General features: G+C 39.9%; 1 protein-coding gene across 3 annotated transcripts in view; it reads left to right on the top strand.

The window, feature by feature from the left end:
- Positions 1 to 12584, top strand: part of MME (membrane metalloendopeptidase) — a 132383-nt gene that overhangs the window by 68201 nt on the left and 51598 nt on the right. For all 3 annotated transcript variants that reach the window (XM_027876124.1, XM_027876122.1, XM_027876123.1), the window contains exons 11-15: positions 1845 to 1981; positions 2092 to 2185; positions 4235 to 4363; positions 6490 to 6588; positions 11104 to 11184. In XM_027876124.1, the coding sequence (XP_027731925.1) occupies positions 1845 to 1981; positions 2092 to 2185; positions 4235 to 4363; positions 6490 to 6588; positions 11104 to 11184 (540 nt within the window). The remainder of the gene's footprint in view (positions 1 to 1844; positions 1982 to 2091; positions 2186 to 4234; positions 4364 to 6489; positions 6589 to 11103; positions 11185 to 12584) is intronic.

Raw genomic sequence — 12584 nt, 5'->3', positions numbered from 1 at the left:
AGGACAGGATCCAGGGGACAGGATCTAGAATAATTAAGTGCCTCAAGTCCATGCCATATGAGGATAGGCTAATACAACTAGGGACATTGGAGGGAAAAAACACTTAGGGTGGGAGAGGGGCTTGATAACTCTTCAAGAATTTGAAGAGCTGTTATCTGAAACAACCATTAGATTTGTTTTAATTGGCTCCAGAGAGAAGATACGGGAAAAATGGGTAAAAGGTGCAAAAAGATGAGTTTAGGCATGATGTAAAGAAAAACTTCCTAATGATTATAAGCATCCTAATGTGGAATGGGCTGCCTTGGGAAGTAGTGGGTTCCTCCTCACTGGAGGAGTAAAGGTTGAATGGCCACTTGTTTCATATGTTGTTTTTTTAAATGTTTTTCATTTGTGATTTGGACTAGATGTCCACTGAAATCCTATCCAATCATACAAATCCTGATACAATAAAAAAGGCATTTTTAAGTGCCTTATGTGCACCTAGTATTGCCCTAGGCTCTGGAGATTCAAAGACAAAAATGTTTAGGTCCTTGTCTTCATGGAACTTTACATTCTCCTTGGGGAGGAGGGGACAATATGTATGTATATAAGTATATACAAAATGTGCCCAGAATATTTGAATACAATTTAACTTGGGAATCATTTCAAGCCTCAAAATTCTTTGTTGCTGTGATTATATATCCATTCCCAGCCTCTCTCATGATTTCTAGTTATCTAACACCAACTACCCACTGGACATTTCAGACTGTGTGTCCCATAGGCATCTTATATGCAATATGGCCAAAAGAAAATTCAACATCATTTGTTAAAAAACCCTTCCTTCTTTGGAACTTTATTATTTCTGTAAAAGGCACCATTTCCTTCCAGTCACGTGGCTTTGTATCCTAATTGTCATCTTCTTCTCCTTATCTTCCACTTATCTAATTCATCGCTAATTCTTTTCTCTCGCTCCACAATATCTCTTCCATCTCTCCCCTCCTTCATGCTCACATAACTATCACTGTTTTGAGCCCTCATCATCTCCCACTTAGACCATCATAGCAGCCTCCTAACTGATCTCACTGCCTCAAATGTCTGCCCCACTCCAATCCATCCTCCACCTTCTTGCCAAAGTGATTTTGTTCAGCTGTGACCATATTAGTCCCCTATTCAATAGACCCCAATGGTTCCCCACTATCTCTAGTGTCCAATAGCAGCTCTTCTGTTTGGCATTTGAAGTCTTTCACAACCTGGCTCTTAGCCACCTGGTCAGCCTTACATTGTTCCCCTTCACAAACAATATGATAATTCACCCAAGCTATCTTTCTTATTGTTTCTCCTACATGATACTTTATCTCCCATCTGTGTGCCTTTGCACTGGTAAAAGTGTGGATACCCCCATGTCTGAAATATCCTGCCTCTTCACCTCTGCCACCCAGAATCTCTAGTTTCTTTCAAGACTCAGCTCTCACTCCCCCTTCTACATATAGCATTCTATAACCTCCCCTTCTAGCCAATAGTGCCTAACCACCAAATTTCCATCTATCTGCTTTGTATACCTATATACATACAACTTATCTCCCCTTGTATAGATTGTATACTACTTGAAAGCATGAACTGTTACACTTTTTTTTAATTCAGTGCTTAGCACAATGCTTGGCACACAGTAGATACCTAATAAATGCTGATTGACTGAATAAGGAAAAAACGTTCTGAGATAAGTATCACCATCCTCATCATGGGTTTAGTACACTAGTGATAAAAGCAGCCTCTGTGTATTTCATCCTAGTATTTCATAATAGAATCTTGGGACCATGTAGTGAAATTGACAGACTACTAAACACGTGATGCCTGTTTTTTTCTAGCCATTCAACTGGGCAAATTTCACAAATACAATCATGTCAACTGTGAAAATTAGTGTTGCAAATGAGGAAGATGTGGTTGTGTATGCTCCCGAATATTTAATCAAACTTAAGTCCATTCTTACCAAATATTCTCCCAGGTAGGTGCCCGCCTGTCCTTTGATGAGTCACACTTTAATGTCACTATGCTCTCTAGAAGCCTTGCAGCCTCATCTTTCTTGTTGCCGGGTGGTGGTGTTTTTTTATACAGAGATCTTCAAAATTTAATGTCCTGGCGTCTCATTATGGATCTCGTAAGCAGCCTCAGCCGAACCTACAAGGAGTCAAGAAATGCTTTCCGGAAGGTGAAGAAAAATCTCTCTCTTCTTAAGACTTAAGCTTAAAGAGATCCAAAGTTGGGGACCTTGCTGCGTCCACCATGTGAATGTGGTGAACTTGGCAAGGGGGAAAAATGCCAAGTGCTAGCTGCCTAGCCCACGTGTAAATATGTCATCTAGGGGGGAAAAAATTTTGTTGCTCTGAGGATAGTCATCCTGCAGGGCCTGAAGTGTGGGAAGACACTGAATGCAAAGCAGTTCATAAGTGCCTGTTCTGTGTCGGGCGCTGTCCGAGGTGCTAGCTAAAAGACTTGCTCTCGGTATTCAATCATTACCTAAAGGAAGTCTCTTTTATAAGAAAGATGACAACTTCATTGGTGTCACTGCTAGAATTTAATCAGCAAGGTAATTGACTTCCATGTCAAGAGTGTATAATTTAAAGAAAATGCAGAGACATTTAATCGTACTATAGCCTCATCAGATGCAGAGTTAGAGACAGCCTTAGTCATTCTTCTAGAGCAGAGGTTCTCAACCTAGGACCCATGAACTTTAAAAAAAATTTCTTTCCTTTATAAGCCTATATATTTTACTCAATGAATTTAAATAAATTGTTCTGAGAAGGGGTATATAGGGTTTTCTAGAGTGCCAAAGGGGTGTATGATGCAAAAAAAAAATGTTCAGAACCCTGGATTTAGACCAACCTTCTCATTTTACATATGGGTCCTGGAAGTTCATAGGATCCTAGGTCTAGAATTGGGACCAGCATCTTTGGGTTTTCAATGAGGAAAGAGAGGGCCAGAAACTTTAAATAATTCACTAAAGAATATGCAGGTAACCAAGGTTTTCGGTCTTCAAAGTAGATGCTCTATTATATCATGTTGTCTCTCTGAAATTATCTGTCCAAAGTCATGGAGATAGGAAGCAACAGTGCTGGGGTTCAAACCCAGATCCTCTAACTCCAAATTCAAGGTTCTCACCATGGATACTAGAATGTCAGGGCTAGAGCCTTTTGAGATCATACTGAATGTGTTGTACATACTTTCTAATAACAAGGACTTTCCAGATGTCTATGTAAATGAACTATGTAATAATAATAATAGCATCTATTATAGTGCTTTCAAGTTGCAAAGTGCTTTATAGTCTCTCATTTGATCGTTATGATGACCCTTGGAGTCAATGCTATTATTACCATCATGTTACAAATAAGAAAACTCAGTGACTTCCCTAGAGTTACACAGTAAGTGTCTGAGGCAAGATTTGAACCCAGACCTTCCTGGATTCTAGTCCAGAACTTTATCTACTAAACCATCTAGCCCTGGAAAATCCATCAACATCACTTGTGCCTGAAGAAAACCTAAAAGGCATACCTTGAACCATATTTAAAACAGCAGTCATTCAGAGAGCACCATAGGGAAAGTGAAGTTCTGTGGAGAAGGGGAATTATTTCATTCACCAAGTTATTTAGCTTTCAGCTATTTGCTTAATGCCATGGAGATTCCTTAACATCAGGAGATTCTCAAACAGGACAGTCTCAATGCTGTAGCTTCTTGTACTTAGTGAAATCCCTTTGTTGGTACTTGAATGGACACCTACTTGATGCTTCTAGCTATGAGAATTTAAACTGAAATATTTCCAGGCAGGAATATTTTTCTGTTTATGGGAGAGTGACCTGAAAGCCTACCCTTCTCATAGATGGAATAATGTATGTACATCTGTTGAACATTAATCTTCATTTATATTGACAACATAGATGATGACCCAGTAATATATTCCATATCAGTCCTGAAAAAAATATTAACATGTAGCTACAACAGAGGGTTTTAAGGAGGCATTTGAACAATGGTCCAGATCTCATAAAAAAAAAATTTAGATAAATAATTTAATTGAATGGTATTTTTCTCTGCATTAGGAACGTGTACCCATTGAGTGAGGTCTCTGAATAGGACTTAAAGACCTTCGAGTCTCTCTTGGGATTTAAAGATTTTTGAAAGCATAGAATTTCACAAAGTTTTAACTTGAAGCCCTGGACTCCTAGACAAATCACCACAAATTCTATTTTGTATTTCCCCTCAACAGGCTCTTTATGGCACAACATCTGAAACAGCCACTTGGCGACGTTGTGCTAATTATGTCAATGGGAACATGGAAAATGCCGTTGGACGACTTTATGTAAAAGCAGCATTTGCTGGCAACAGCAAACACATGGTAATGTTTTTGGCACAATTAACTCTGTTATTTATTTGTACTTAGCAATATAAGGCAGTAGCCAGAAATGTAGTTAAGCATCTTATTTATAGAGTATGAAGTCTGTAATTTTTGCTTTGTTATCCCTATAAATCTCATCAGTACTAGGTCCTTTTTTTTTTAAATCAACATAAAGCCCATGTAATTTTGGGGTTTTTCAATTCCTAATGCTTTTGAAAAGTATTTAAAACATGAAAAATTTATCAGGAGACATGAAGTACATAAAGAAAAAATGGATAGATACTACTTCTGGATAGCATTTGAGCCTCACTTGGTCATGTCTTTGTAACTTTAAGGTGGCAATGTCTGAAACCAAAGAGATTCAGCCTCCATAGCACTCCTGGTTTTTCAGGAAGCTGGCAACCCGTCAGAGGCCATCAATATGCCTCATTCAATTAAAGTATCTTCCAGGCTGATTCAAAATAGTCCCAGTTACTCCAGGATTCTGTCTGCATAAAGGGGTGTGTGAATTACTTGGGACAAATTAAAATAAATAAAATAATAAATATATTTATTTTAATGATTTGAGTTCGTCAATATTTTTACAATAAACCTTACTTTGTTATACCTTTAGAAAACATTTTGAATGTGTAATATATCTGCCTTTTGCTACATTCACTTGTTTTACATAATTTGGCATTTTAAGTTCCAAGGATTTTAATATATGTATTCCTTGATTCTTCATCATAAAACCACACTTTTATTACTTTGGATATTAGGCATAACTTTGACAAAGTTATTTTTTTCTAAGTCTAGCCCATAACTTTTCAATGGGGATTATTCAGATGGATCTCACTGAAGTAGTTTATCTCTATCTCATGGGTAAACTTTAACTTTTCGTGATGCGAGATGTGGTGAAAGATTGTACTGCAGTATTTTAGCACAATTTGGGAATTTGTGTCATTCTCCCTCAATATGTTAACATGTTTATCAGAAGCCATCATTCCCTCAATGGAGAAAAGATTTCTAGGCTAACTAGAAGAAAGAAAAACAAAAAAGAGAAACAAAACATTTTTCTGGGTGGATGTTTAAAGTGTGATGAACATATCTGACAAGCTTACCTTCACTCCTAAAGTATCGGGAGCTCCTGCATGCTCCATGTCAGTTGCATCAGTAAAAAATACTATTTTCAAATCTTCAGCACCTAACTTTTATATCGGGCAGCTACATGGCAATGTGGGTAAGAGCACCAGACCTAGAGTTCAGAAACCTGAGTTCCAATCTGGCCTCAGACACTAACTAGCTATATGACCCTGGGCTAGTCACTTTAGCCTATTTGCCTCAGTTTTCTCCTCTATAAAATGAGCTGGAGAAAAAAATGTCAGCCTCCAAATGGGGTCACAAAGAGTCTGACATGGCTGAAATGTCTGGACAACAACAACTCATGACTGGTGCTTTTTTCCTCATAGCGTTTTTTTTTCACTGATTTTCCCCTTTTGTTCCAACTTCAGGAATCAATAACAGCGCGTCTGCTTGCCACATCACTCTGACCATCTTTGCTGTTTTCTAAGGATTGTTTCAACTGTTTAGCAGCAATAATGTGACATTTTGGCTCCCAGAATAATAGATGTAGAGCTGGAAGTGGCCTCAGAGGTCATCTTGTTCACTTATATCATTTTACAAATGAAAGAGCTGAGGTCCAGGGAAATTCAATGGTCAGCTTTTAGCAGGTTTTGTTGTTGCTGTTCTTGTCGTTTGTTTTGAAGTGTTTTCTTTTGCACAATCATTTAAGCATGCTCTGGGTGTTCCCTACACGGATGCTGATGAAATCACAGATCTGGGCCCCCACCCCCGCAAAAAACAAACACACAGAAAGTTTGAAGCACACTGTCATCCACAGTCCTGAGGAAAGCACAATTTTACTTCTGGGCATCTGCCCTGGTGCTAGTAGAAACTGCAGTAAATTACCTTGCAAATGGAGATTTTAATTTTCCTTCTTTCTTTAGAAGGCATTATTCTGCTGCAAAGTTAAGCACTGAGTCACTATGTTGTAACTGAGTTACTGAGCTCCTGACTCTGGGAGCCTGGGAAGCTCTTTAAACAATGAACTGACCCTCTTCCTTTGCCTTGCATTCGGTTTGTTTCAGGTAGAAGATCTGATCTCGAAGATTCGGGAAGTTTTCATTGAGACTTTAGATGATCTCACTTGGATGGATGCTGAGACTAAAAAAAAAGCTGAAGATAAGGTAGAGACAAAATCAGATCTTTCCCACCAGAGGAGGGAGGGCTTTCATGAGGGTTGTGGGAAGGGGCACAAAGCAAGAAGAAAAACATCACAGTCAAGGATCAGAGCATGAAAAATAAGCATTCTTGCAAATGCTAGCCTGCAGTATATGCTCCTTGATAGCGCTTTTCCTATGGGCCTCATGCTTTTTAGTGAAAGTGTTGTGTGGTCGTAGATCATTCCAAGGTTCATCTTTAAACTTCTCATATGCTTGTTTCTATTCAATGTAAGGAAGAGATAGAAAAGGCACAATTGTATAAAGTGAAGCTAAGGATGTGAAGACCATTGAACTGGTCACAGTTGTTTTGGTCCCTGGCAAACCATCTACAGCTGGGATGTTCTCTGTTAATCCCCAACTGGACTGCAAAACTCCAAGAAGAAATTGAAAAACCATGTGCAGATGAGACTTGTGTTATGTCTTAGCAATTTTTCTAATTTTTAAAAATATGAAATGCATGGTTATAAATCACATCAATTCTCCCGGCCTCAGCTTCTTCACCAGTAAAATGAGTATATCAGGGCCAAAGTGATTTGTAAGCTTTAAAGCATGGCATGCATCAGCTATTGCTGATTGTTGCAGCTATTATTATTATGATGTTGTATACATACTGTATTGAGAGAAAATCTGGCAGTGTAGAGGACTGACTTTGTTTGGGTCCTCCCCGATGGGATCACAGGAACATAGATATAAAGCTTAGTTACTCCAATCCCTTTACCTTACAGATGAGGAAACTGAGGCCCAGGGAGTTTAAATGATTTACCCAAGGTCACACAGGTAATGAGGCCCAGAGGAAGGATTTGAACCCAGATCCTCTGACTCTTAAACCTGTTCTTTTCCACGATATTGCACTGTCTCTCTGGGGCAGCTAGTTAGTGCTACAGTGGATAGAGCACCAAACCTAGAGTCAGGAAGACCTGAGTTCAAATTTGACCTCAGATACTTACTAGCTGTGTGACCTGGACACTTAGCCCTATTTACCTCAGTTTCCTCATCTGTAAAATGAGCTAGAGAAAGAAATGGCAATGATCCCAGTATTTTTGCTAAGAAAACCAAATGGAGTCAGGAAGAGTCAGATACAGCTGAAAAATGACAGACTGACCATCCTTTCTCTCCTAGCCCAACTCCCTCATTTTCCATTCGAGGAAACAGAGCTCCAGACGGGTTAGACTTGCCCCAGGGCAAGAGCTTGGGTCCTATAATGATGAATCTGTCACTTTTTCTGCCATAGCATGTCAGCTCCTAACTTCTCAGGATCTAAGGCACCTTTCTGAGCCCACAAGTTATAGATAATTTGCCAGTCTTCATTGGTGGAGGGAGCTTTCACACGAGGAATTCTTTACATTGATGAAACCATATAGCAATCAATCATTGCATCAAAAAGCCTTTATCAAGTGCCTGCTATTTGCCAGTCACTGTGCTAGGCACTGAGGCCATGAATGAAAAAGTGAAACAAACCCTGCCTGCCCTCAAGGAATTTACATATATGTGTATATATGTTGTTGACTATGAATGTACATACACACATATATATTCATGCATATAATAGCTGTACATATATTATATAATATGTGTATATATATTATACTTAACTATGCACATTATAAACATAAATATACATTATGTATACAAAATAAAAACAAATACATGTGATACAGGTATAAATGTACAGTATGTATTATGTATATGTATTGTATACTTAACTATGTACATATTTCTAAATATAAGTATACATTATATACACAAGATATATGTGTGTATATGATACATGTGTATAAATATTGTATCACCTACAGTTGTAGAATTGGACAAGGACACTTTGAATTCCACAAATACATAGTCAGTTTGCCCATTGTCTAAGAGTAATTCACCACAAATGAGTAAGACCCTTTTGAAAGTAGCCTTGACTCTTTCAGACCAATTTTCTAAGTGGTAAGTTAATAAACAGTGTCACTCTCACCTGGTGATCTCTATCATGTCCCCTTGGACCGTGACATTATGGGGTAAGATTAATAAATTAGAGTTAATGTTGATAAGAAATAGTTTCAGTTGGCCAAATCTATATCAAAGATCAATTCTATTCAAATTATGAGGAATGTCAAACTAGTGGTATTTCCTTGTATGACCCAAGAGAGAAGGAAAATGCTTTAGAAATAACTGGCCTGGATTTCAGCAAAGCTTGATTAAGTCTTTCAAGTTCTTGTAAAGAAGATGGAGAGATATAGGCTTGGACTTTGTGTAATGGCCATGCCCAAAGAGTTTGCTCTTCGGTTTCATTCATTTATGGTGTGCTGTCACACTGGAAGGAGGTCTACAGTGCAGGGTCTTTGATGCAATAAGGTTTTAGTGACCGGACTGAGAACACATCTAAAGGGGCATCTGAGTGACGAGGTCATCTCTACAGATTCAATCTGAGCTGAGGCAGTCTCTCAACTCTCAAGAGCAAGTTCTCAACAACAGGCACAGGACAGAACGTACTGGCCTATTTGCTCTCATTCATACACGTCATGTCATTTTCCAACTTGATGTCTCCTATCTAGCTGTCCCTCCTCCCCTTTGCCTCTTAGGATCTTTGGCTTCCTTCAAGACTCTGATCAAGCGCAGGAAGCTTTTACCCAGTCTCTGCAGCTATTAGAGCCTTTCCTCTGAGGTTACCTTCTATCTACTTTGCAGTTTTGATGTACTTACTTATTTTCCACTTGTCTCTCCCCATAGAATATAAGTTCCCTAAGGGCAGGCACTGTTGTTGCCTTTCTTTGTATCCTCAGCACTTAGCACAATGCCTGGTATATTTGGCTGGTCGGTCATTTTTCAGTCATGTCCAACTCTTCATGACCCCATTGGGGTTTTCTTGGCAAAAATAGTAGAGTGGTTTGCCATTTCCTTCTCCAGCTCATTTTACAGATGAGGAAACTGAGGCAAGCAGGGTGAAGTGAGTTGCCCAGGGTCACACAAGTAGTAAGTGTCCGAGGCAGGATTTGAACCGACTTCCTGACTCCGAGCCCAGCATTCTATCCCCTGTGCCACCTAGCTGTCCACCTGGTATATAGTAGGCACTAATAAGTGCTTGTGGACTGACTGATGGTACACTATAGCCTTGATAGTGGCAAACCATGTGTTTGTAATACCTGTCATACAGATAGACAGTCAGACATTGAGACCCTTAGTTGAGGGTGGACCAAAGATTGTATAGAAAGGAGCTTTCTGTGAGCCAGGCAACAGCAATCCCTGTCATCACTCTGTCCAGTTTCTCTGCTGTCCAATGTAGATAGGCACATTTCAAAGGGACCTTCCTCATCCTACCACTAGGAAGTAGCTCAGCTTCCCATAATACAGGCTGTCCCACTGCCAGGTCGTCTCACGTCTCCATGCAAATTCTGTGTGCTCCCCACAATTGTTTTTGATAAAAGGGGCAAACCCACTGAGTGAAGGGTACCATTCTATGCTCCAAACCTTGTGTAATTCATAGTCTGCTATGCACAGAAAAGAGAACCCACCCCCCAACATGGCTACGTTGTGACAATTTATTGCAACATTACCATAGTCCTCTTCATTGACGTTGACAAAGTCGTTCCCATAAGTGTTCTGAAGCCTCACTCTTTCAGGACCAAATGAAACAAAGGGAATTAATTACGCAACTGCAAAGTGCAAATGAATAGTTGCATTTATATTATAGAAATTTCTTGGGAGAATTAATTCCATATGTAGACAGATGTGAAACTCACTGAAGTTTCCAGGTCTGGGTGTCAATAACCTGTCACCGGTAAGGAGCATAAGAATGGCATGCATTTAACATGTAGGCAAGGTGAGCTGGCAAACATACTGAAGGACCATTCGTCTTTCCCATTGGGTGAAACAATGCTATTCCCCTGACCTTGAAGGCCTGAGGCCCCATAATCTACAATGATTGTCTTGAAAAATAACTGGGTTGATGATATAAACCTGCAAAATTGGTATGGAGCCCCTAACATTGTCCCAAGAGCATCTGTCCTAAGCCTGCAAACACTTGCTGTTTCCTCAAGCAGATTAATGTAGTGGAAAGATGATTACGGGAGGCTGGAATGGCAGCCCATGCCATCAGCCCTCACATAATATGTAAGCGAGAACTTTTCTTTAGAAAAACAATTTCATAAAACACAGACACATATAGGCAGCGGTGCCTTGTCAATTTTCATTTCGGGTAAGCTTCTTGGGAAAGCCGCACCAAATGAGAAAGGCCCTGTCAAAATGAAGCACCAGCCTTGTTTTTGGCACCGTTTGGACTTTGTGGAAAATGAGATTTTTCAGTGTGCCCTGGGGATCTACTATTGACAAGGTCCTGCTTACTTGAGGGTACGTAGGTATTAAGAGGTTTGGAGGTTTTTTTTGTTTGTTTGGTTGGTTTTTTGCAAATGAACTTTTTTAGGTTCTTTGTGAAATGTGATTTTTATTTCACATTTTTCCAGTCAATTTTCAAATTCAATCTTCTCATTTTTATAGGCCATGGCAATTAAGGAAAGGATTGGCTATCCTGATGACATCATTACAAATGACGAGAAACTGAACAAAGAGTACAATGAGGTAAGTCTGTAAGGAAATGGGGCAAATGATGCTCAGAGCTGGTTGAACTGCATTTACCGCAGGACTGTGGGGTGTCTTGGCATCATACAAATTTTATGTTGTATTCTTTTATTTTAAATGTTTTCTTCCTGTCCTTGACACATTTGGCTCTGTGAGCCTCGTCATCTGACTTCTCAGGGCCCCAAGAAAGTGCCAGACAGTGTCCTGACCTGCATTCTTAAAGGGGCTTTCCTCATTGACTCTCCCTAGACCAATGAAATCACAGGTCCATACAATAAGTTTAAAAAAAATTGTGTTTAATTCAAGTCAACAAACATTTAGTAAGCATCTACATCTAGTAAGAAGGAAATGGGGGCAGCTAGGTGGCACAGTTGGATAGAGCACCGGCCCTGGATTCAGAAGGACCTGAGTTCAAATCTGATCTCAGACACATAACATTTACTAGCTGTGTGACCCTGGTCAAGTCACTTAACCCCATCACCTCGCCAAAAATCAGAGGTGTGGAGGCCATGTATTCCAGGAAGGGCTGGGTGGAGGTGGACAGCCTGTGCCAATAGACAGAAGCTGTTGGGAGAAGTGTGAAATTGGGTACTGCAGAATAACTAAAGCCTAGACTGTGTCCTAGGAATTAGTGTGAGAAAGGGCTCCAAAGGACCTGGATTGTGAAGTGTAACAAACATTAAGCTGGGACATTTTTATTTTATTTTAGGGGCAATAGGTAGCCATTTGAATAAGACAGTGGCATGATCAGACCTATTCCTCTGGAAGATTATTTTGGCAGCTCTGTGAACATAGATCAGAGGGGTAAAGTAGAGCAGGAAGACCAATTACAGTAGTCAGGACAGAGGTGATTTTTGAAGAGCTGAATCAGGGCTGTGGCCAAAGGAAAGAAAGTATTAACTCACAATCACCAGACTCATCTTTTGAAACTAACAACACCTAGTTGCACACTATGTCTGTAAGAGTCTCCTTCATTGCTTCAGGCTGGGATCCTACAGGCACGGATTCTAGTCCCAGTTGTGTTTAAAATTATTTTAGCGTCTAAGCAGATCAGTAACTGAAAAATAGTCAGAGGAAGAGAGGGGGGTTTGAAAGAGGGGAGAGGTTCCAGGTCAGGAGCAGGGAGTTTTGCACCATGTATGGCCCTAGCGCTCATGGCCATCCATGCCTAAGGCTCCTAGGATCCCTTCCTTCCCTGTGTTCTCCTTCAGATGGCGAATGTCAGGGCGTATTACTTACTCTTCCAGATACCACATTTTCATAGCTCATTTCCTCTCCCACAAACATCCCATTTCCCGAGGCTCCTCTCATCTTTTGAGGTTATTTTTTAGGTTCTGTCTTCAATAAAGTACATGCACACACGCACACATGCACACACACATGCCATCCCCAACCTAGTG

The sequence above is a fragment of the Vombatus ursinus genome, unplaced genomic scaffold (genome assembly GCF_900497805.2).
Source record: "Vombatus ursinus unplaced genomic scaffold, bare-nosed wombat genome assembly UNPS02014810.1, whole genome shotgun sequence".
NCBI lineage: Eukaryota > Metazoa > Chordata > Mammalia > Diprotodontia > Vombatidae > Vombatus > Vombatus ursinus.
This window is presented reverse-complemented; position numbering and strand designations above follow the sequence as displayed.